The following is a 24448-nucleotide window of genomic DNA, read 5'->3' on the forward strand; positions in this document are numbered from 1 at the left end:
AGAATTATTGAAGAATTTCAATTTCCTATGGATATTTTAATACAAGAATGGGGTATTTACTGTGGATTAAATGAATCTGTTGAAGAATTTGAAAATTTAGATGTATATTGGCGAGGTAAATCACATTTATTACCAGAACTTAGTTCATTAGCTTTGAGATATATATGGTTACCAGTATCTGGTGTAGATATTGAACGTAGTTTTTCTAGTTACAAAAGTATATTATCGGATAGAAGAGTGGCACTTAAAGAAGAAAGCATTAAAATGCTTAATTTTCTTTATTTTAATCTGAATGGTAATATTGATATTAATTTGCTAGTTAGGGAATAGTTTATAGATGAAATTTTTGTAAAGACGAAAAATTGTAAATAAAATAATAAAAATAAAAATTGTAAGTTTTTTAATGTTAATTCTGGTCGAAATTATGTTAATTTCGGCCAAAATTATAATCGCGATTTTCGCGATAAAATCGTGAAAATCACACGCGATTTTTAGACCATCACGACAACCCATCCTGAACACCCTACTCTATAATAGGAATGGTGATGTTTACGCGTCACCTGATCACGTGCAGCCACGAGTTCAAAAACACTAAGTATTTGAGGGACAGAGAATTTTTTGTGCCAATAATTTATTTGTCACCGTTATTTGTCATCGGGATCGACGCTAACCTGGCACAGATTTCACACCACGCCCAGAAAATGGAGGTGCCTGAATTTCGTTCCGCAGTCATTTATTATCAATTATGTAATCATCTCATTTTGCAGATGATCTACAACGTGCAACAAGGAAACGTAGACCTTAAGTTAACGTAATCTAATCTGAATTAAAATTTTCTAAAAGCATTTTGGCGATTTTTGATTCTTAAAACCACTTCCAACACGCATTCAGAATGAGTTCAATTGGAACCGGTGTAAAGTTTCTCAATTGAAGACTTTTTTCTTTCCTGTTTATATGGCTTTCGAGCATTACTCACATTTCTCTTATACAGTACGATCTTTCCGTGTCCACTTATTCACCTGACGGTCGCGTTTTTCAAGTTGAATATGCTGCAAAAGCTGTTGATAACAGCGGGTGCTTTATTTTTTGTCTTATTTCCATGTGTTGTTAACAAGTTATATATCTTCTATTGTCCAACCATAGTAACATTTTTAAATTTTTTTTGGTAAAATAGAACTGCGATTGGTTTGCGCGTTGAAGGTGGCGTAGTATTGGCAGTTGAAAAACTTGTACAATCAAAATTGTTGGTACCAGGATCAAATCGTCGAATTCAAACTGTTGATACTCATATTGGCGTTGTAAGTAATTGTGATTCATATTTAGCTTTTTATATATATATCTATAATTAAAGTGTGTTAATGACATTAGGCAACAGCCGGTTTGTTAGCAGATGGTCGTCATATTATCAATCGAGCTAGGGATGAAGCAGAGAGTCATCGTGATATATTTAAAACTCAAATTCCTGGCAAGGTATTTTCAATCAAATGTTTCTTTCTTTTTAATATTCATATTTTTTTTAATAACTTTTACTTTTTGAATATAGACAATTGCTGATCGAGTGGGTCAATATGTACAAATGTATACATTATACTCTAGTGTTCGGCCATTTGGTAGCAGTGTTATTATAGGTACTGTTGATAAAGAAGGACCACAACTTTATATGATTGAACCATCTGGTGTATATTGGGTGAGATTAACAAAAACTTTATGTATGAAAATTATTCAAAATTTGATTTTCTTGGCATTAATTTAGATATTCTATTTTTTTAGGGGTATCATGGTTGTGCAATTGGTAAAGGTAAGCAAGTGGCAAAGACAGAAATTGAGAAACTTAAACTTTCTGAGCTATCACTTCGAGAAGCTGTAAACGCGGCTGCAAAAATGTAAGTTTTTCATTTTAATTTATAATATGATTTGATTATGATCATTTTTATAAATCTTTTTTTATTACAAATAGTATATATACCGTTCATGATGAGGCTAAAGACAAAGCTTTTGAATTAGAATTAAGTTGGATTACAAGTGAGACAAAAAGACATGAATTCGTACCTAAAGATATTGCAGAAGAAGCTGAAAGATTGGCAAAGGTTTTTTACTCTTATTATTTTATCATAATTATTTTTTAATAAGTACTTATCTTATCTTATCCATTCTTTTTCTCTTTAGGATTCACTTAATGAGGAAATGGAAGATTAAATTTGTTAGATTTTTTATTTTTCATTTATTAAAATTATATTGTTAAAACAAGGTCTTGCTGAATGTTGAATTTTATATTGGCTGAGAATAAAAAATATAAATAATTTATTTATATAAAAAAATTATTTGAAAACAACTTTTTGAATATAAATACAATAAATTTTTTTTAAAATAATGTTCTTTATAAATAATATTTGAAAAATCAATTAAGGAATTAAAAGGTATTAATGTAACTTTCAATTCTTTCTATTTGTTTTAACTTGATAAAATATATTTATAATTTATATAAATTGGATAAAAAATAAAAAAAAAAAATATTAGATTATTTAACAATTTTTCTTTTTAATTATTATATTTAATTTAAATCTACTTATATAGAAAAATATAATTATAATTAGTAATTTATTGAAATAAAATATATATTATATATAAAAATAATAGTTGCAAATATTTAAAAATATACCTATAAATTTAATAAACTTTAATATATTTTTATTAATAAATATAAAAAATGGCAAAATGTCACCACTGGTGATTTTTACCAGTTTAATTTTTAAATTTTATAAGATTAATATTAAATTAAATAATTGACTACATATATTAAATAGTTATTTTATATGTAAATTTACAAGAAAAAGAAATTTGTTTAAAATCAATAAGGCTATTTTTTAGATAATAAAAATTTCAATGGTTAATATCAAATCAATATTTTTATATTTTTAATATATTTATTATTTAAGTAATTAGTATTTTTAACTCTGGTTAAAATTATAAACTAGTATTTTAAACTTTAGACAAATTGTAATTTTTTAGCCAAAATTAAATAGTAATAATCATCAATATCTTAAATATAATACTTATATAAAAAATTTTAAATAATAAATTTTATAGTAAACTTATTTTTTTAATTTTTTAATTAATTAATTATATAAATAAATTTTAGTTTGATAGTATTAATAAATCTATAATACAAATTATATGTAATTATAAAAAAACAATATTTTATTTATAATATTACTAATTGTAAATATTTATACTTATTTATTATGATATTATATTATTATATCTAATAAAATCAATAATTAAAATAAAACAAATTACTTATTAGAAAACATATTTTTTTTTTATTTAAAAATTTATTTTTTAGTAATAATAATTATATTTTCTTATTTTATTTTGTTTTACTTTTTTAATATTTTAATTTTTTTTTTAATTTTTTTTTAGATTTTATTTTACAACTAATTAGATTATAATATCTAAAGATTTTTAATTATATTTCTTTTTCCTTTAATAACTATATAATATATATAAATTTTTAAATATATTTCCTTTTTTTTATTTTATTTTTTGCTTTTTATTGCTAATTTTTTTTTATTTTTTAGGTTTTTGGATTTTTAATTTTATAATTAAAAGTAATGATATATTATCACTTAGATTAAGTTATAGTATACTTTATAATACAATTACTACTCTATAATAATAGGATCTCATCTACTTCTAATAGAAGTCTCTGGAAAAAATTTTAAATTTACTAGTAATTTTATTAGTGATCTTATTGATTAATTGATTTAAAAAGGAAAAAATTATAACAACTTAATATAATATTTTCTTTTTAGGTGTAATTTATCTATATATAATAGGATCTTTAAAAATTCTCAATTATAAATTTTACTTTAAGTTTTCAGTAATCTATCTTATAAGTAAGCAGAATCTTATAACTTATAATAATACCAATAATAATACCATTTTGTAATCTAAATTTACTTTATAATTTGAGTATCACTTTATAATTTAAAATAACCTAAATACTATTTTATAATATTTAACATCTATATTCTATTTACTATTTATAATCTAATTTCTATAATTTAATTACTATTCTATAATTCATCAATCTATTTATTTCCTATTTATTTTATGCTCTAATTATTTTTTTATATCTTTTCTGATATTCATGATTTTGTATTATTATAATTTTACTACTATTTTATAATCTAATTACTACTTTACTTTTTAATTTAATTACTTTTCTTTCCTTCTTAATAAAATATTAAGTTTTGCATTAAAAATACTAACCCTTCTATATTTATTTAAACACTAAATTCTATAATAAAAGTATTTGTATTTTATATTTTTTTATTGCTAAAAAGTTAGTTGTATGTTAGCATTTTTTTATTTTGCTTTTTTTAACAAAAAAAAAAATATTTTAATAAAATAATTTTAATGAATTATGGTTGATTTTTGTATGATTTATACTGGTTATTAAATTATTTTGATTTTCATATATCATAAAATTGAATTGAACTAAACAATTCTGATTTAGAAAATCCCAAACAATATATAAATAGATTAGTTATAAAAGTTGCTTATTATTTATATAAAATTTTTAAAAATTGCTTATTTTAAAAATATTTTATAAATTTTCTTATTCTATATACCTTTATTTTTAAATAATCTACTAATGAATTTTATATTATTGAATTCATCTTCAATGAAAAGAATTTAATAATAGTAAAATTACATTTTTATTATTAATATTAGCTGAATTATTATAAATTAAAAATTTAATTATATGTATTTTATTAAATTAGATGAAAAATATTTAGGATTCTTAATTTAATTTTCATTTAGTTTCAGTTTCTATTTAAACTAAAAAATACCATACAAAACTGACTTATTTAGAGATTTACTTATGTTGAATTTATGTATTATTGTATTATTAATTTAAAAAGAAGATGATTCCTAAAATTATAAAAAAAAAACTTAAGATAAAATAAGTTTTGTTAATATTATTTGTAAACTGTTAAGCAATTAATTTGGTATTATTAGAATTTAGATTGCTGGTAAAGAATTATATTTAAATATTTTAGTAAAAAATACAAATAGAATATCAAAATATTTTTATTTTAATTAAATTTAAATACCTTTTTTAAAAATATATTATATTATGTAATACTTCTTATTCATTTATTATACTTTAAGAAATATTACTATCATAAGCAAAAGTTTATTAATGCAAATATTAAAACTCAATACAAAATTGTACCAAATTTTCCTTCAATTTTTCCTTTAATTTTTTCAGCATAAATTGTAAAATTAAGAACAATATAAATATTGGTAATTCTTTATCTCTAGATAGTACAGTATTATAATTATTATATAGTATAATTACTACTAGTATTGTAATTATTATATAATATTATAATTATTGCCAATTATACAAATATATATAGTATGTCAATCATTTCTTTTTGTAATGATATCTGTTTTGCAAAACTTATTTTTGTAATTTTTATTTTCAAAAAAGGAAATTTTGAAAAATCATAAGTACTACTGTAATATTATAATACTTTGAGTTTAAAAGTAATAATAAATTGTAACCCTTACTATTATAATACAAGATAATAATTATCAATATGATTTTTAATTTTCATAAAATATCAATTTAAATTTCATAGTTTTCTTGCTATTATATAATAATTAAAATAGAGAAGTATTATATAATTTAGTGTAATTTAGCATAAAAATTCTAGTTTATGTATTTTATTTTTCCTATATTAATAAGATACTAATTATTATTATTTTTACATATTTATCCGTATTTTTTTGCATATATTAATAAAAAATTTTGGCAAATTTCATTGAAAACTATTAGGAAAAAATACATAATTTTATTTTTTTGCAAAATTCTTTGGATTTTCCAAATATGTAAAATAAAAGAATTTTCAGCATTTTCAGATTTTTTCTACTGTTTATAAAATAATCTTTATATTATTCAAACCAATTTAATCAACTTTTTCAATTTATTAAAATAGATATATAATAATGTTTCATATTACAAAAATATTTATTATTACTAAAATAGGCAAGTAGTATCTATTCTGAAATGGATTATATATTATATATATATTTAAAAAGTATATACTTAAAGAGTTAAAGAGAATTAACTGTAATTAATTATAATAACAAATTATTAGTAAATGTAAATTATATAGTTAATTATATATATTATATACATGCCACCCAAATTATTTTGGATTGCCGTAATTATAAGTAAAATCCCAAATTCAATTATGGCATCCCAAATTATTTTGGCACTTTACATAGTAAATTATATATAGACCAAATGAATTATGGCATCTCAAATTATAATTATGGCATCCCAAAATAATTTGGGTAGCATGTATAATATATTATATGAATTTAATTTTATTGGTAAATAATTTGTAAAAATTAATAATATTTTTATAATATAAATTATAATAACAATACTAATATAGGATTCCAAACATTTTTTATTTAAAAAATTACTCTGTATTATATCTCAGTAAATATTAAAGCTAGAAAAATAAAATTATTGTTATTGGATTTCTCTTATTAAGACAAACTTAATGGTATAAATTTCAACAAATTTGGATTATTAATTAGTTAAAAAATAGTGGTAAGTAGTTTAAAATTTTTAAAATACCTCTGAAATAAGAAATTTTATATGATCAATAAGTAAACTTTGATACTAACCTATACATAGATTGTACTAATACTATAATATTAATATATTTTAAAAATTGATTATATAAAAGACAACTTTTAATTATAATAAGTAAAGTCTTTTGCTTTTATATAATTAAATTTAACTGAAAATTACTTTATAATAAAAGTAACTATGAGTAATGTTTAGTATAATAAAAGATTTATAATAATATATAAATTAATATATTTACTTTTTTACCATAATATATTTATATATGTTTTTTTTTAATTTTAATTATATTATTTTAATAAAAAATTGAAAAAATAAAGTATAAAAATGAATAAGTATTATAAAAAGTGTTGTTAATCTTTTTGTGATTCAACTTTAAAATTATTAGTGCTTTTATAAAGTATTAAAGAAAATAAATAGTTTAATAAATAGTATAAATGCAAAATATAAAGATATTGCATAGTACTTAAAATTTATTAAAAAAATTAGTTTGATTTAAAAAATAACAATCCGTTAATCCCTGATAAAAAATAATATTTTATACAAATATATATCTTTTTAAAAGAGAAAATTCTTACTGCGCCATGACCAAATGTATTATATGTATCTCTGACGCACATGAGCACGTTATTTTTGCGAGCGTGTTGTGTGAGACAAATCTATGATTTAGATTAGAAACACTGCAGATGCGAACTTAAATATCGAAATCAATAAAAACATGATTATTCACAAAAATCTTTTTAATTGGTTCTGTAAATGGTGATATATAAATTATTTTTTGGGTTTTTTTTAATATAATAGATTTTGAATTTACCTTCTTTACTCAAATTGATAAACATGTGGTATAACTCAAAAAAAAACAATATGAAACATTAGGTCAAAAAAAAAAAAAAAAGATTTAAATTCGGGTGATCAATTGAGACTAAAAAAATAGGAGATTACGCATAATTTAAATTTCTATCAAAAGCAAGTAAGCGCAGATAAATCACATGAATTAAAAATTTTTAAATATCGCGCTACACATACTAGACTTTGCTAAGCCACTGAAATGAAGTTTATTTAAGTTGAATGAAATTCCATTTCCGCATTCATCAAACTCTTTCTCATACTTCTCAACTCTTTTTGTTAAAGAGGACACCAAAGAACGAAAAGATGGAAACCACGCAAAATTTTGAAGTTTCAACTTTATCGAGTCGCGAAACAAATAATATTATCTATTTTCCTGACTTAGTAAATCCTCCTTCAACAAATACTTTTATTAATAAAATAGATAGTATGGATATAGATTATCCTTTGGAAGATGAAAATGCTCTAGAAGATTTTATTATTACTGAAACTCAAGGATTTTTAGTTAAATTAGAACGCGAACTTCGCCCTCAACCTCAATTTTATGCTTTAACTGGACCAGGAACTCATCCAGGATTTTATGGTGCTGGCAAGTTTGAAACACCGGATCCAGTTATTGAATATATTAGAAGTAATTGTAGTCCATTTAAAGAAAACGAGGAACATAAAGAAATAATCGTTGATATAGAAAATAAAGTTGAGAAAGAATCCAAAAAAGAAAAGAAACAAGCTAAACAAACTAAAACTAAACAGACAAAAATAACCAATTTTACTATAAAGTCTAATAGAAAATCTAATTATGAAGAAAAATCTGATAACAATGGAGAAGCTTCTCAAAAAAACACTAGAAAGAAAAGTTTATCAACATCAGAGTCATCCTCAAAGAAGAGAATAAAGACTAATTCAGGAGCCGAAGATGAAGCGGCAAAATTTCCAGATGATGATAACTCTGAAAATAAACGCGATGTTGAAAGACCGAAAAAGAGTTCAGGCAACAATAGAGGTCGACCAAAAGGTTCATTGAATAAAAATAAAAAGGATTCGATTACAAAGAATCGGAAAAGTGAAGTTGATTCTCTTTCAACCTCTGGTTCGACTTCAACTTCGCCCAAAAAATCAACTACGTCACCAATGATTCCCACAAGAGAAGGTGGTTTAGGAATGATATTGAACACAGATAATTTTATTGTCAATACTGCAGCAACAATGAGTTCTGCTATGGCTATTACGGCTTCTTCGCCCTGAACAAGAAAATTGGTGTCACGTGACACAAACAAGTTTCTTCGAATAATAACGGATAAACATTCCACTTTAGTTAGATCTTATAGATGATTGATGCATAATAAAAGAATTAAAATTTTATTTTTGCTTCTTGCTAAATATTCGTATTTCTCTCTTTTGTTGATGTCATGTGATAAGATAAAATGCACCATTACATAAGTTTCAATTTTTCCGATATAATGGAAAACGAACGAGTTCATTAAAAAACAATACTTTATAGAGGACGAAGAAAACCCTGCATAAAAAAATATTTCATACAAATCAAAAAAAAAGGATTTCACAATGCTTTTCAAGTGTAACCAGCATGATTCTGATTCAATAAAAAAAAACCTTTTTATTTAATTTGTGAAATATAAAATATTAAACTTTTTCCGTCTTCATTTATTTCATCCTTTACAAAGAAAATAAATACTCCTTTATAACAAGCTTTTATTCTCTCCATATAAGGTTTCATTCAAAAACAATAGATAATTTTTAATTCTTTCCAAATGGAAAATATTTTTTTTTTACTATAATAGAAAATTCGCATGAACTTTTTTCATTTTTTCCTTCGGAATTACGGAACTACATCGATCGTCTATCCAACCACGTGCTAATGTAACCTGCGACAATATAACGAAAATAAAAATACACACAAATAACTTCACAAATAATAATACAGATAAATTTCAAATTTGCGTATGTTTCGACGAACGGTTGAACGTATTTCTTTTGTTATTGGTGGTGCACTTTTAGGGGCAATTGGATTGTACGAGTATGAAAAGTTAGGACCTAAACTTCCAGCTCCACTTCCAACATTGAAGCCGCCGTTGACGTCAATAGTACCGGAATTTCCTTGGACTGGATGGCGTGACACTGGTAAGTTCTCATTGTGGTAAGAACACTGTACCATGAAATAAATATATGCACACACAATAATACGAATAACTTTTCCTTATTTCAATACCCTTTTTTTACAAAAACGTAGCAATTAATGATTTATTTGAAAGAGATGCATACATTACATCTTATAATCGACGATTACGTCACCCAAATTGGGTAAGTTCATTAAAGACAAATGTATGTTGGCTTGTGAATAAATTTAAAAAAATTTTGTTTAAAGGTATTAGAACATCTTACAGAAGAATCATTGAAACGAGGGGAAGGAGTTGATCGTAGTAAATCTCGATTTCTAGAAGATCTAGATATACCAGAAAAATTTCGTGCTAGATTAGCCGATTATGTTAAATCAGGATATGATCGTGGTCATATGGCACCCGCTAGTGATGCTAAATTTTCACAAGTAGCTATGGATCAAACTTTTCTTTTAACTAACATAGCTCCGCAAGTTGGTAATGGATTTAACAGGGATTGTATGTAAAAATAACTAATTCAGAAATTTAATATCATTTTAAGACAATTGATATATACACTTTTTATTAGACTGGGCACATTTTGAAGAATTTTGCAGGAGATTGATTTATAAAGAAGGTTTTGAAAACGTTTATGTATTCACAGGACCAGCATATTTACCAAAGAAAGAAAATGATAAGTGGTATGTAAAATATGAAATGATAGGTAGTATTGCAGTTCCAACACACTTTTATAAAGTGATCTTGGCAGATAGGGCAGATAAGGATGATCCAAAAAAACGCTTTTATGCTTTGGGTGCTTTTCTAATGCCAAATGAACGCATAAGCGATACCACACCGTTGCAAGTATATAATGTTACTCTTGATAGTTTAGAAAGAACAACAGGGTTAACTTTCTTAAATCAAGATATTGTAGATAAATCCGTTCCTCTTTGTAGTGTAGAAGCATCAAAATGCATCATTGTTGCTAATCCAAAACACATTAAAGAAGAACTGAGGTCTGTTTTGCCAGAACCTTTAAAGGATAAAAGTGAGACAAAAGTTAATATTTAAATAACAAAACATTTTTGATATATGCAAAACATAAATAAAATGATTTTTTCTTGAGCTTATTCGTATTAATTAAATACAAAAATATAATTACATTGATGGAAGAGAAAAAAAAATTGAATTATAAAAAAAAATAAAAAAAAATAAATAAGGTGTCGTTTGCTTATATTTAAACAAGCCACAGACTAGCCGATAAAAGAACTTCATATTTTATGTCCAATAATGTTGAGATCACCCATCTCATTGGTTACTGTATCTTCATATGTATTCTGTGGTGATGGTTGTAATCTCCAGTGAACGTAATTTGCATATTGTACAATAAAATCCACTTGTCTATCATAAGATAAATAGAACGTAAATACGTGATTTTATAAAAAAGGAGTACTAATCGAAACAAACGTACTGCATAGTTTCAATAGCTTTTGGACTTCGTCTCATCCTTACTAAACGAATTGCACGATCAGCGTCAAGACAAAATCGTCTCTTAAGTAACCAACAACACGCTACTAAACCGGCACGTCCAACTCCTAAAGAAATAAAATAGATTAATTTGGTAAAATATAATAAAGGAACAAGGTCATAATTAATACTTGCCACCGCGGCAGTGTGCCAAAACTTTTCGACCCTGCTGTATATTTCGATCTATTTGTGTTACTACAGAATCAATTTGTTCTAATGTATCTGGACAACCACCTTCTATCATTGGAATCCTATAATTATTTAAAATTAAATTAAACAATTAAACAATTATAATTTTGAGATGTAATAATAAATACCTAATAATTTGAAGATTATGTTTTTGTGCTAACTCGCTGTATTTCGGCCATGATGCACCCAAAAATGCCAATTCATCGTCATTAAGACAACTAAAATAAATGTATATAATGTATATATAAAAATAAAAATAACCTATAAATATATAGTCAAAAATTATCATGTGTGGAATTTATAACGTAACGAGAAGTTTACCATACAACCATCGATATATCTAAAGATTTCAATCTTTGGAAATCTAAATCTAGATCGCGATCGATTGTTGCTCTGCCTCTTACAGGCCCACTGAGCCTGACTTTTTTACCAGGACATGAACTTAACGCCAGGTTACCAAGTGTTGTTGAACGAGAAACTCCATAGCCAGAGTGTGCACGTTTATGTACTTGGTCATAATAATGTTTGTAAAGAGAAGTTGTAGTATATATATCAAAAAGGTCTGTCGATGGTGGTAGTGGATCTGAAGTAAGTCCGTCAATTAATTCTTCTGGTACTATCCAACTGATGCTGGAAAATTTTGGGTAAAAAGATTATATTAAACTATTAAACACGGTTGTGTCTATAAACTTTTCTATCCTACAGTTATGTCACGTAGTGTGGCTTTAGACTTACTTGATGGGGTGGGTTATTGACGTTTTGAGATTGGTCCGAGGTGGCGACACGGTAGTTCTATAACTAGGAACTGCCTCTGATGTCGAAGTCATACTTATAATAAATAATTGTGTATATTGAAATGACAAAAAAAGTTTCTCAGTGTAAGTTTTTGGTTTATTTCAACAATTTATATCAGAAATGAGGGTAAGACCTGTCATACTTCAATCAGCGCATATCCAAATTTAACTTTGGCTGACCTATTATCAATAATAATAGCCATTAACCGCAAATGTTTTAAACACATTCTCTTTTTGTACGCCTACAGATAAAAAATTTTCTAATTTGTTTCATCAAATCGACGTAATTGTCAGAGGCGAAATTTAATGCACATTATACATTATCCTCCGGCACATCTATGACATCTATGTGTATGGTAGTTACGCTTTTACTTTAAAAATTTATTTATCTCAAAAAAATTGTTTCGGTATATAAAATTCCAACAAATAAAAATTATGGCGTAAAAGAGAAAGACATTTAATATTAGTATTTGTTTTGAATAACGAAATTAATATCGAAATTTCATAGAAACATGCATAACCTATCACATTTTTTTGTGAACCCGGATTAACTTCTCAATTTTAAGAGAAATTATGCACTTTTGTAGATCGATTATCTTAATAATTATATAATTACGATTCTTTTCATGCACTTTGTTTCCATAGGAAATTCCGAAATTTTATTACTTTATTTACACAAACAACTGTTCGGAAATTTATCGAATTCCAAAAAATAAACAAATTATATAATTTACTATCAACTATTCGTGATTGATTTTTCATTTTACTCTATTTGGCACTTTCACGAATATTAACACATGACAAATAAATCGACAATTTGGTTATTAATGCTTCCGTGACCGTGAGACTTACCGGTTACATGTTAGTTGTGATAGTTATTATCAACAATTATGTATATTACATAAGTATTGGTCACATGCACCACATGCACTCTTAACGACTTCGAACGTGTCAAGACGTTTTACGTGACTTACCTCAGTAAGATCAGCGGGATCATAGTTTACTTACATTGTTAACATTGTTAACGTCGCGGTAGCTTTCTTCTCCTATAAGAAAAGAAGTATTTGTGAATATAATGATGCTTTTTGTAATGCATCTATCATAATTTCCTATCCGTTATTTGCTTTCTAATCAGAAAATAACGTCCACAATTATTTTGAATTGTAATTAATTCCGGATTAAGACTGTATTAAAATTCTCGAAAAATAGACAAAAAAAAAATATTTCAATTCATCTGATAAGATATAAGATATATCATAACACTAATACTAATATTCTAATGTATAATATAACGCTAATCTTATGGCAAAATAACAAAAGAGCAGATATTTCTATAAACAAACAACGGCATATTGCAGAGATATTCTATGCCAAAGCATTCATATATATTATTTCTAATATGAATTCATCAGAATATTTCGTAAAATGTAATCCATATTTATTTCCTCCTGTATCAATTTTTAAGCCATCCTTGATCAACAAGTCATCGAAAATAAGTTCTGATGCGTATTTAATAAATTTTTATTCCTCAAAAATTGTGATAGTAATGATCAATTACTATTAGTTATTCATTTGTTTTTTGCTCCTTTTTTCTAGTTGTACTTACTTCACATCGTGTTGAATTGATACTGACTCAATCCGATGTTGCCCTGTGCATCTCGTATAATCACACCTTTAATGACTCCAAGTACATCGTGTGGTTCTGGCATTGATAACCGAGGTGCGTTACTTGGTCCAGACATAAAGTCCCTTTTAATTGAACATAATTAATAATAGAACAAATTAATCTCTTAATATATATATATATATTATTCATTGAAATAATTTAATGAAATAAATAACTTACGTCGGAAGAGGTATCGCAGTATGTCGTCCAGGTTGATTATAGTTAAAAGAAGTTAACTGAATTGGCGGCATAGATTGAATAGGAGTGGATTGAGAGTCCCAACCAGTTGATGACGAGACAGAAGGATATTGATATGGAGGATCTGCGTGCCCATTTACTTGCGAATCTTGGTATGACCCGTAATAATTTGAATAACTTGGTGAATTATATTCAGATGTATATCCTGGTCCTAACAATGAGAATAATAAGGTTAAGCACTAAGAAATTGAAATAATATAATAAATTGAAGTATTACCAGGTGGATATTGTGAATCATGTGGATACTGTGAATAATCATAAGTAGGCTGAGGAGGAGGCAATGGTGGATTTGGTGGTCCATTGGGCGGCATTGGAGGCATAGGGGGGGCTTCATAAATTGCCGGAGAAGCTTTAGGATGAGGGTGCTGTTGCGGTGGGCCACGTTGGTCTCTCGGATGCCTATCATCTGGTCTACGTTCATATGAATTTCTTCTTCTGTCATCATAATTACGATGGTAAGAATCATCCCGTCGACCCATTGGGGGTCTCTCTCGGTTGAAATTTGGTGCGGGAATAGGTGGTCCGCGAAATTCTTGTCTACGATCAAAATCCCTTCGAGGATAATCTTCGCGACGATCCCTATAATGATCATCCTGACGCCTTTCTCTAAATTCTCTATCATCTCGCGCTCCCCAATCACGAGAACGTCCTCCTCTACTAGAATAAGGTGTATGTCGTGGGCCACCTCGTTGTGACCAATATCCTCGATTATGCCCTCTACCACGGTTTCGATGTTGATCGGAATGATTTATGTTGGGTATTCCCAAAAAATCATTTTTATTGTTTTGTTCCCACAGCCGAAAAATTCGGCCAAGTGCTGAAAAATATATATATATATAAAAATAATTAATATATATATAGTTTAAAATTATCAAGAGAAATTCTATACAACAATTACAGTTCGTATCTTCCAAAGGTTCATTGGACTCATTTTCTCCACTTAATTTCTCTTCAGCATTAACATCAGCCGAGGCAGGATTTTGTGTTTTAAGTTCTTCTATTACGTCAACAAAACTTCTATATAGTGCGGGACCTTCTCCAAATTTCGACTTTATAATCTAAAGCCATTGTTATAATAAGAATTTTGACTTTATATAGAATTTTGACTTTAGATAGTCAAAGTAGGTAAATAAACGATATAAAATCAAACTATACTCACATCTGATTCTGGGCTAATATCTTTCAAACTTTCTTTGTCGTTCTGCCATAATATACGAATGCTTTAGAAAAAAAAAAAAAGATTTATTAGAGAATTAGAATTTTTATCCTTACTTCTTCTAATTCGTTCAAAATTCGATCCCTTGCAGATGCTAGCACAATCTCGGTGCAATAAAGTTGAAAATCAGAATGCATTTTCTTGCGATCGTTGAATATCTCTTTTGTATCTTCTTCAGTTTTTGTAGTTAGATGTCCAGTGATATACTATAACAGCCATTCAACGATGATATTTTTTTTTTTCAGTTTTGCATATATTAAGCACCATCATTATGTTTTGCCTGAGCTATCTCAGAAAAAAATTTATTATTATTTACCTCTTTAAGACATTTCCGAAGTAACAAATAAATTGGCTGTAACGGCTTTTTGGGTAAATGTTTTTTTGGAGTCGAAACTTGAGAAGTAGGAGTTGGAGGTGTAGTTGAAGCCACAACAGCTGGTTTGGACGACGTAAAAGTTTCACCTTTTGAGGTTATTAATGAACTCGAACTAGCTTGAATTACGTGAAATTGTGGTGGCGGTGTCGCATCAATTTTGTTCGCAATAAATTCTGGAGGACGTGTCAGTAATTGTTGTGGTGTCGATAATCCTGGAGGTGGTGGTTGTGATTGTACTTGTCCTGGAGGTGGTGGCTGCAAATGTGACTGTGGTTTTTGTTCGGGAGGAAATTGAGATGCTACATGTGACTGAAATTGTTGATATTGAGTTTGTTGTAGATTTGAGATGGATTGTTGTATTGGCGTTTTTTCCCGTTGACTATACTTATTATCCTGAGGCGAGGAATCGGGAAACTGTTCATTAGAACGTTCGATTGGAGAAGTTGGCTGAATAGTTGTTTCTGCCATGTTTTGCTTCACACGAAAAGAATTTTTTTTTTGAACTTTAAAAAAGATCCAGATTAAACTGTATATAGTTGAAAATCAAAAACCGTACATTAAAAATGAATAGTAAAATTCAATCGGAGATTCTCGTGTAACAGGTAACTACGAATCAAAAATTAATTAACTAAATATTTCTATTTTTTATTTGATCAATTCCTTTCCGCCAACAAAGATGGCAGACATACACACCGATAAACAGTGTGTTATTTTAAATATTCTTTTGTGTTTAGCGCATAAATAAGATAGTGAAGTTTTATAACTCTTAACTTTTTAGAATAAAGGAACCTGTTGATGAACGGGTTCAAGAAGTGCTTGAAAAAGTTATAGAAGCAAAAAATAATAATATTGGCGAAGAGTTAGATGATGACGAATTATTTGAAGAATTAGAAAAAGATGATGATTTTGCTTTGGCGAGTTTCCGTGAACAAAGAATGGAACAATTAAAAAAAGAGTATGTATTGGATCATTCCGAAAAGCTAATTTTTAAGATATTAATTATAAATCGGACCTTCTAATGAAAAATAGGATGGTAAAATTACAAGAAATGAGCCAAAATGAACACGGATTATATACAGAAGTTGCAAACGAAAAAGAAATACTCAAAATAACTACAAATGCTAAATTATGTGTGGTACATTTTTTTCATAAGGAGTTCCGTAGATGTCAAATAATGGATAAACATCTTTTGGTATGTTATTATTAAATTTAGCTAATGCGTTTTAATTTTATGTTAATGTTGATTTATTTTTGTTATATGATTAGGAAATCGCTCGTCGACATTTCAAAACAAAATTTGTAAAAATTAATGTAGAAAATGCCCCTTTCTTAGTAGAAAAACTTCATATTCAAGTATTACCCTGTGTCGTCGCATTTGTGGATGGAATTTCGGTTGATCGGTAGGTGACTTATATGCGAAAAAAAATTTTTTTTCATTATATATTAATTTTATATTTAGGATCATTGGGTTTGAGGAACTCGGCAATACTGATGATTTTACAGCTGCAATTCTCGAATTTCGATTATCTCAAAGTGGTAAAGTTCAAAATATTATTCTTTATAGATAGAATTTATATAAATGAATTGGGTTTTAAAATGAATTCTTTATAATAGGAGTAATTACGAAACAGGAATCAACAAAGAAAGAAGAACGAAAGTCTATACTTGGATTTGCGGAAGGAAATGATGATGATGATGATGATGATTGGGATTAAAAAACAATATTTAGTTAATAATTTTTGGTTATTTATAAAAATCATAATTTTAATTTTTTCAGTAATGCGCATGATACCTTAATTGTAGATTAATACATACTAAATTATTGAATTTTCATCAAATCACATGCTTTAATATACGAGAGAATTATTGCTCAAAAATATGGAATAATTTAATAATTTTTTATAATTTTACGCTAGTAGATCTTTACATAAATCATGAAGTACCGTAGTATTACAAATATGGCGTTAGTTATTCTTGATTTTGTAGAAGTTGTGAGAATGATAAGCTTCATAGCGAAAGTTACAATAAATTAAGAACGCTGTGTCCTACGCTTTAAGAAATTCTACATCACCGGATTTTTGATATAATTTTCTTTCCACTTGACTTACGTGGCGCGATTTATTTCTCTCTTTTTCTCTTTTCACGTCGAAATAATTTTATATTGTTATACATGTAAGTGCTCTTTTCTCTCGTAATTAAACGCGTATTTTATAGTTTTATAGTATTAATTTTATTAATTTTAATATTTTATCTTTTCAAATTTATAGCGTAATTTCAGTACTTTGGTTAAATAAAATAGGTCTGAGAAGCTTAAGTAAAGTCTCAGCATATATAGAATTACCCAAATATTAGTTTTTATCAAAATAGTTTAATTCTTGATCCACGAGTCAACTGCAGAAAATGGGAATCTGGCGTGGCGTCAAATAAAAGTAAAAAATTATGTGAAAAAATTTATTGTAAAAAAAAAACTTTGGGATAAATAATATTATGTATTGGTGTTGAATGGGTCATGGAATAATCAATTTTTACTAAAGATTTTTAAATGTAAAAGCGATATTTTTTAAATGGTTTTATTGTAAGAAAATATTTGTCTGTTTTTTTTTTTAAGATAATTTTATAAGCCAATCAAAATTTAGACGCCACAAAATCACGTGGAGAGGTAAATCGATTTTTGAGAATCTTATGCAAAGTACCCGAATATTCTAGTAGGGAGATACCGAAGTCAACTCGCTCTTAGTGCACCCATAATGAAAATTTGAAAAAACGTGAGGGTGTGCATTTAGAGAGAGAAAATTTATATGATCTCTATATACTTGGGACTAAGTAAGAGGGTGTATTTAGAGAAAAAATATATAATACGTGCACTTAGAGAGAGTGTGTGCACTTAGAAGGGCATATCCTTGGAGTGGCACGTTGAATAAAAGTTGTACCCAAAGTTTCCAGGCCTTGATTTATTATAAATAATGTCTTTTTCCAAAGAAATAAAGTATCCAGGTATTATATCAGATATACCGATATTTTAAAAATCCAGTACCCACCCTTGTATGTCTACTATAATGTACCGATACCAGGGTAAAATGACCCATGATGTACGAGTAGTTATACATCACGTGCATTTAAATATATTATCATTTATCAGTGATGAGCATGATGAAAAGAACTTAACATAATGCTCAACTCACAACATGATGCTCAAAGTCGTCGCGAACCACAAAGGCTTGATTTATCCATTGTGCCAGGAAAAAGCTTGGGATGGTTTCGTTTAGGTGCAAAACAAGTTCAAACCGCTACGTTTTTTTTATAAAACACAGCTAAAACTTCCTTTTATAGGTACGTCAATCTGGGATATTATCAACTTTCTGAGAGAACAATTACGTATTATTCCCTCTGTAGATTTAAAGTATGATGATGAGGTATTTTGTTATATTAAGGACTATCATATCAGTAGTTGAATATATGTATTTTTTATGACCGTTATTTTTAATAGGCACCAATATCCACAGACGTATTTCTATCTTTACCAGCTAACGGAATCCATATGCGATTTGATGGGGCATCGCAACGACTTAAATCAATTCAAGTTTCTGAATTCTCAAAACTTAGATTAACTTATCAAGATAGCGAAGTTAGGTATAGTGACTATGAATTCTTTTTGAACCTATAGCGACTAAATATTGAATATTTAGCGCAATTACGTCAATATATTGTAGCTCAAGCAAGGTTGCACCAACTTTTCTTTCGATATATAAAATTTTTGGGTAATTATTTTGTTTAAATGCTTCATAAATGGAGATAAATATTTATCTCACTATTTTAAATTCTTTAGACCCACCTATCCAGGAGAACTCGATGAAGAAAAGAAGGAATACACATTGAATTATCCGGTAAGCAATAGAATCATAAATCATATAGACTATTTGCTTAGTTTTTAAATTATTTATTATAACTTAATTAAATCATTTCTATATTTTTAAGTTTAAACGAATTTATTTTTCATGTCAATAGGGTATTTCGTTTGTTTTCCCTATACCCGAAAAGCATATATCCTCTTATGTTTCTTCATCTGGTATGTTGAAACTTTGATAAAGTTGTGTTTATAGTCAAATGATATGGTAAAATTTTACTATTAATGTTTTTATAGACCTCCCTATGGAGCTTCCTGATGGAACTTCTCCCTTGTTGACTCGCTTATATACTTTTCATGGACCCAATTTTCGAAATGCAGTTGCTCCGCCATTACATAAGAGTATAAATACAGAAGGTATTGGAGCTGACGGGGGAGAATTTGGTGAAATTGAAAGTGTTGTAGCAGAAGTATGAATAATGTTAATATTTTTGCACAATTTATATAATACTTTTACAATTTATATAATACTTTTTTTTCTATGTGAAAAGTCAACATTTAATGTTTATTGTAATTTTTTTCTATAGTTAAAACGTGGAATTATTGTCAATTTTTTGCCAAGAAATAATTCAAATAATGTTTCCACAGAAATCATTCTCAATGTCACTACTCCGCAAGATCTTTTAGTTGATATAGGATCACCACTCAGGATTTTTTATAAAGAAGAAGATAAGATGCGAATACATTCAGAAGATAGTAATGCAAATGAAGTGATTGAAAGTGATGATGGTAGAGATTTAAATTCCTCATCAATTGGTGTTGAAGATCCTTCTCGAGGAGGTAATTTTACATAATACATTAATTTGTGATCATCTCATCCGATTATAAATATTTGTTTTTTTTTATTCCTATCAAGATACCGTTGATTATTTTTATAATTATTTTCATCTTGGTTTTGATGTGCTCTTTGATGGTGTTACACATCGATGTAAAAAAATTGTGTTGCATGGGAATGTACCTGGTCATTTTGACTTCCAAAGGTATTACTCATGATTAATAATTAATTGACATATATTAATTAATCAATTTTAGATAAATTAATCATTATTTTTTATTACATAATACAAATATAGGTATAAGCGGTGTCCTTATAAGATAGTGTTGCCTAAATCTCCATCTACTTTACAGACATCTAACGAAGGTTTTTATAACTATTTTTATTCATGTAGAAGTTTTTTTTTTGGTCATTAACATTTCTTTTAACATCAGCTGCTAGATTAGAAGTACTTGGAGATGATGACGACGACAATCAATCGACATCACAAGCTGGAGGCGATTTTATCACTTCAGAAATGAAAGTAAGAAACTGAATAAAGATTATGAAAAATAGATGTATTTAGTAAGTAATATTAATTCAAAATTTTTAGATGGATCAAATCCGAGAACTATTAGGCCAACCTTCCGGCCAACCTTTAATTTTTAACCGTGGAGCAGGTGGTCAAAATCCTTTTGGGCCCACAAAGCTAAGTGGATATGATGGAGTTGTCTTCGAGGTATAAATACTAATTCTAATACTTCTTTATATGTATATATGTTTGATTTCTAATTTAACTTCACAATTCTGTTAATTAGGAAATGAAAAATGGATATGTTGCTACAATTACATTATTTTGAATTTTAATCTTTTAATTATACTGTAAATGTTTATTATTTAAAATATATGTAAAATTAAATTAATTAACAATTATCAGCTAATTAATAAATTATTGCCTTATAAACATAATTTTAAAATAATGGAATTTCCATAACATATAAGCAAGTGTGAACTATTTTACTATACAAATAAATTACAAATACTAGTATAATGATGTAAAATATTATAAATAAAAAATTATTTGCTTTTAATTAATTTGGAATATTCAGCAAATAACTCAGATAGCTTTTATAATTTAATATTCTGATTTGACTTAATTTATAATCCACTGCCTAATTTTATTTATATTATAATTTGCTAATAGAATTTTTTTTAACTTTAATTTTTATATAATTATTAAAATTAGTTTTTTAAAATTATAATTTTTATAAGTATAGTGTTTAAATTATTTACATATAAAAATATTTCTATTATTAGCTATAGACTAAATTTACAAATTTTAAATTTTAAAATTTATTTTATCAAATTTTAATAATTTTGATTCTTTATTCACCGGAAATTAGAAATATCCTTTTCTTCTTGAAATCTTGCATTTACTAAATTTACAATATCAGGAGAATAATACTCTTCAGGGTTTACAGTAAGTTTATCATGAGTATCTGCTTCTTTTTTAGTCATAACAACACAATTTTGCGGATTTAATGGCTGGTCTTTATGCCATTTAACAATAGCAGGTTTCTCAACTGAACCTGAAATAGCACTTTTACCTCTCCAAATTTCTTCAAAAATATATCCAACTTCACGTGCATCTAGCGGAATTGCCCTAGAATTTGAATTTCTTTAAATTAAACGATCCATTTGGAACAAAGATAAGTAAAATTTTGACTTACTCTTCTTTATTATTCCTCCTTTCTCTGTTTAATAAGTCACGATGCATTCGTGAATATAATCCATCTCGATTCTTATTTGGTAATGGTTCAATATGATGCCCAGCAATCTTGGTTACAATATATGTGGCAATTGACATACCAAATATAGCGGGAATCGTACCTAAAATTACAATTTATGTAAGAAACTATATATCATAAACGATGAATAAATGAATCTAAATTAAATCAAGTTGATCTTCACCTAATACAGGGAGGATTCGGGATCTGAAGTCTGGTAAAGTCGCGTAATCTCCTGCATTTTGTACTTTATTTTCTTCTGCATAAATATATATATACAAGAAAAGAGATCGTAGAATAAAACAACACTAATACATATATATATATATACTACCATAATAAGTTTACGGGAAAACAAACCTAAAGGCAATAACTTAACATTTGGTTTCTCAGTTGAATAAACAACAGTGATTCCTGAATCAACTCCCATTTTCTTTAATCGACGTCTAACAGTTCTTGCAAGTGGATCCTCTATGAAATTGAATTATTATATTCAGTAATGAATTATGCGAACTCGCAAAAAAGAGGAGGGTTAACATTACCAATGGTGATACTAATATCACTCATCTGAATACGTGAAGGATCAGCTTTGGCTCCTGCACCCATTGAACTTATGATCTAAGAATTATTTGTTTTAGTAATAAAGGTCTTATTTATCATTTTTTTAGTACCAAATATTTAAACAATTATAAATATACCGGTAATTTTTTATCATGACAATATTTAAGTAAAAATAATTTTGTATCAATATTATCAATAGCATCAACAATAAAGTTAGCATCACCAGATAATAATTTAGTAGCACTCTCTTTTGTAAATAATTCAATAATAGGTTCAACTTTTGCCCAAGGAGCAATTTCCTTTAAATGCTTTTGTAATGCAATTACTTTTGGTGTACCAACATCAGAATGTGTTGCTACCGCGTGTCTATTTAAGCTACTTAACGTTACTTGATCAAAATCAATTATTCTAATATGTGAAACTCCCGAGCGAATTAACATAAGTGCAGCCCAAGAACCGACGCCTCCTATTCCTACAATAATTACAAAAGATTTTCTTAATTTTTCTACACCTTCTTCTCCTAAAAAGGCAATATTTCTTGCCAATTGTTCTTTGATCAGTGATTCATCAAACGCTACTTCGCCATTTAAATGTATATTACGAGTTGTTTTAGGTATTAAGCTAACTTCCTTTTTAAGCGCTTCAGCTCTTATTCTTCTTTTATGATCTTGATAGGAAAGTATCGCTATTCCTGTTGCAAGACTTGCTCCTAAAGCAGTCAAAGCAAATTGCAATTTAACGTTAGACAAGTTCATTTTTTTTGTCGAATTTCAATTCCGAAAAACATTGAATTCATGATTTCATCGATCGTGATTGGTCGATTATAAAGCTAAAAAATTGATTATCAAAACATTAATAAATTTTTCGTTTGAGAATGCGATCAAATAAAGTTAGCATATAGTCATATACTATATATTGGTACTCAAGAAGAAATCATTTCCTCTATAGTTGCAACTTAAAAAAAGCGAGGATAAAGGATAAAGTGACTATCACGATGAAGGAAAAGAAGAAAACTTAATAATAGGAAATATTCATATCAAATAATAATAACAGTAATGATAATAAAGAAGCACCTAATGAAACAAAATATAATTGGCTATAAAGAAAGAAATAAAATGGGTGAAGAAAAGAAGGAAGTAATAATAGCTCAGAAGATAATTAATATCGAAGAAAATTTAACAGAATTATTAGTAATATGAATATATAAAGTACTAATAGATTCAAACATAAAAGGAAGGGGAGTCTTGTTATTAGCAAGGATGATTATTCTACTATAAGAAGGAGTGAAATATTAAAATCAAAAAAAAAATTCAATTTGTTATTCTAAATGGATCTCCTTAAAGGAATTGATAATAATGAAGAATCAGAAATGAAAGTGAGAGCAGTAGTATTTATTCCATGTTTTAGATAGTAATCAAATTTGTTGTTACTTATTTATGGCATGTTATTTTTATTAGAGATTTCTGTTGTTGAAATAAATGAAACAGGTAATAACAATTATAGTAACTTTAAATGATAATGACTTTAATTTTAAACTTTCTAATGATCAATTTTTCATCCATATCGAGAATAAGAATGATTGAACTAGCTCTTCAGAGCAACATGGAAAGAACATTTAGGTGGAACGCGTATTAATAGATTAGAATTTAGAAGCCAAAAATTTTAATTTAAAGCAAGAATATAAGCAATTAAGAAAACAGTTTAATAGTTCTTTATCATGTAATATAGAGAATCCTCAAACGGAGGAATAGTTCTCGACTAAAGTGTCGATGGTTAGTTT

The 24448-nt window shown here is 27.1% G+C and overlaps 9 protein-coding genes across 9 annotated transcripts; 6 read left to right on the top strand and 3 right to left on the bottom strand.

The window, feature by feature from the left end:
* The first annotated feature begins 818 nt into the window (after positions 1-818).
* OCT59_004267 (uncharacterized protein) lies at positions 819-2381 on the top strand. The gene is made up of 8 exons (XM_025315873.2): positions 819-913; positions 992-1074; positions 1175-1298; positions 1369-1470; positions 1544-1687; positions 1771-1883; positions 1958-2087; positions 2167-2381. Exons 1-8 carry the CDS (start codon positions 893-895, stop codon positions 2194-2196), a joined length of 747 nt encoding a protein of 248 aa, XP_025181934.1. The 5' UTR covers positions 819-892; the 3' UTR covers positions 2197-2381.
* Positions 2382-7765: 5384 nt separating this feature from the next.
* Positions 7766-8899, top strand: OCT59_004268 (uncharacterized protein). The gene has a single exon (XM_025315874.2). The coding sequence runs from the start codon at positions 7829-7831 to the stop codon at positions 8765-8767; it is 939 nt and encodes a 312-aa protein (XP_025181935.2). The 5' UTR covers positions 7766-7828; the 3' UTR covers positions 8768-8899.
* A 548-nt stretch (positions 8900-9447) lies between these two features.
* Positions 9448-10782, top strand: OCT59_004269 (uncharacterized protein). Its single transcript, XM_025315875.2, has 4 exons — positions 9448-9661; positions 9771-9841; positions 9906-10155; positions 10226-10782. Exons 1-4 carry the CDS (start codon positions 9484-9486, stop codon positions 10705-10707), a joined length of 981 nt encoding a protein of 326 aa, XP_025181936.1. The 5' UTR covers positions 9448-9483; the 3' UTR covers positions 10708-10782.
* On the bottom strand, positions 10720-12227 carry OCT59_004270 (uncharacterized protein). Its single transcript, XM_025315876.2, has 6 exons — positions 12088-12227; positions 11674-11982; positions 11481-11570; positions 11299-11414; positions 11108-11231; positions 10720-11037 (listed from the first exon to the last, which is right to left on the bottom strand). Exons 1-6 carry the CDS (start codon positions 12177-12179, stop codon positions 10908-10910), a joined length of 861 nt encoding a protein of 286 aa, XP_025181937.1. The 5' UTR covers positions 12180-12227; the 3' UTR covers positions 10720-10907.
* A 940-nt stretch (positions 12228-13167) lies between these two features.
* Positions 13168-16130, bottom strand: OCT59_004271 (uncharacterized protein; the record flags this gene model as incomplete). The annotated part of the gene is made up of 9 exons (XM_066148172.1): positions 13168-13192; positions 13753-13774; positions 13819-13895; positions 13993-14221; positions 14288-14887; positions 14969-15128; positions 15230-15271; positions 15343-15492; positions 15603-16130. The coding sequence occupies 9 exons, from the start codon at positions 16128-16130 to the stop codon at positions 13168-13170; spliced, it is 1833 nt and encodes a 610-aa protein (XP_065996796.1).
* Positions 16131-16338: 208 nt separating this feature from the next.
* Positions 16339-17377, top strand: OCT59_004272 (uncharacterized protein; the record flags this gene model as incomplete). The annotated part of the gene is made up of 6 exons (XM_066148173.1): positions 16339-16364; positions 16441-16617; positions 16692-16854; positions 16929-17062; positions 17122-17198; positions 17277-17377. 6 exons carry the CDS (start codon positions 16339-16341, stop codon positions 17375-17377), a joined length of 678 nt encoding a protein of 225 aa, XP_065996797.1.
* Positions 17378-17596: 219 nt separating this feature from the next.
* OCT59_004273 (uncharacterized protein) lies at positions 17597-18014 on the top strand (the record flags this gene model as incomplete). Its single annotated transcript, XM_066148174.1, has 3 exons — positions 17597-17606; positions 17720-17834; positions 17930-18014. 3 exons carry the CDS (start codon positions 17597-17599, stop codon positions 18012-18014), a joined length of 210 nt encoding a protein of 69 aa, XP_065996798.1.
* An 817-nt stretch (positions 18015-18831) lies between these two features.
* Positions 18832-21303, top strand: OCT59_004274 (uncharacterized protein; the record flags this gene model as incomplete). The annotated part of the gene is made up of 13 exons (XM_025315878.2): positions 18832-18928; positions 18993-19075; positions 19150-19292; positions 19373-19420; positions 19489-19546; positions 19668-19728; positions 19804-19976; positions 20094-20346; positions 20423-20546; positions 20640-20707; positions 20776-20864; positions 20934-21059; positions 21139-21303. 13 exons carry the CDS (start codon positions 18832-18834, stop codon positions 21178-21180), a joined length of 1365 nt encoding a protein of 454 aa, XP_025181940.1. The 3' UTR covers positions 21181-21303.
* A 172-nt stretch (positions 21304-21475) lies between these two features.
* OCT59_004275 (uncharacterized protein) lies at positions 21476-23430 on the bottom strand. Its single transcript, XM_025315879.2, has 6 exons — positions 22806-23430; positions 22650-22725; positions 22468-22578; positions 22292-22366; positions 22051-22210; positions 21476-21983 (listed from the first exon to the last, which is right to left on the bottom strand). Exons 1-6 carry the CDS (start codon positions 23421-23423, stop codon positions 21710-21712), a joined length of 1314 nt encoding a protein of 437 aa, XP_025181941.1. The 5' UTR covers positions 23424-23430; the 3' UTR covers positions 21476-21709.
* Positions 23431-24448: the final 1018 nt, after the last annotated feature.

Source organism: Rhizophagus irregularis, chromosome 12, assembly GCF_026210795.1.
Source record: "Rhizophagus irregularis chromosome 12, complete sequence".
Classification (NCBI taxonomy): domain Eukaryota; kingdom Fungi; phylum Glomeromycota; class Glomeromycetes; order Glomerales; family Glomeraceae; genus Rhizophagus; species Rhizophagus irregularis.

Coding starts and splice junctions, on each gene's coding strand:
- OCT59_004267 (XM_025315873.2), top strand. CDS start 893: ATGAGTTCAATTGGAACCGGT. Junction 914..991: donor TGAGTTCAATTGGAACCGGT/GTAAAGTTTCTC, acceptor TCTCTTATACAG/TACGATCTTTCCGTGTCCAC. Junction 1,471..1,543: donor AAACTCAAATTCCTGGCAAG/GTATTTTCAATC, acceptor TTTTGAATATAG/ACAATTGCTGATCGAGTGGG.
- OCT59_004268 (XM_025315874.2), top strand. CDS start 7,829: ATGGAAACCACGCAAAATTTTGAAGTTTCAACTTTATCGAGTCGCGAA.
- OCT59_004269 (XM_025315875.2), top strand. CDS start 9,484: ATGTTTCGACGAACGGTTGAACGTATTTCTTTTGTTATTGGTGGTGCA. Junction 9,842..9,905: donor GATTACGTCACCCAAATTGG/GTAAGTTCATTA, acceptor TTTTGTTTAAAG/GTATTAGAACATCTTACAGA. Junction 10,156..10,225: donor TAATGGATTTAACAGGGATT/GTATGTAAAAAT, acceptor ACTTTTTATTAG/ACTGGGCACATTTTGAAGAA.
- OCT59_004270 (XM_025315876.2), bottom strand. CDS start 12,179: ATGACTTCGACATCAGAGGCAGTTCCTAGTTATAGAACTACCGTGTCG. Junction 11,983..12,087: donor TCAATAACCCACCCCATCAA/GTAAGTCTAAAG, acceptor AAAATTTTCCAG/CATCAGTTGGATAGTACCAG. Junction 11,232..11,298: donor TTTGGCACACTGCCGCGGTG/GCAAGTATTAAT, acceptor TTATTTCTTTAG/GAGTTGGACGTGCCGGTTTA.
- OCT59_004275 (XM_025315879.2), bottom strand. CDS start 23,423: ATGAACTTGTCTAACGTTAAATTGCAATTTGCTTTGACTGCTTTAGGA. Junction 22,579..22,649: donor TGATATTAGTATCACCATTG/GTAATGTTAACC, acceptor TCAATTTCATAG/AGGATCCACTTGCAAGAACT. Junction 22,367..22,467: donor TGTTAAGTTATTGCCTTTAG/GTTTGTTTTCCC, acceptor ATATTTATGCAG/AAGAAAATAAAGTACAAAAT.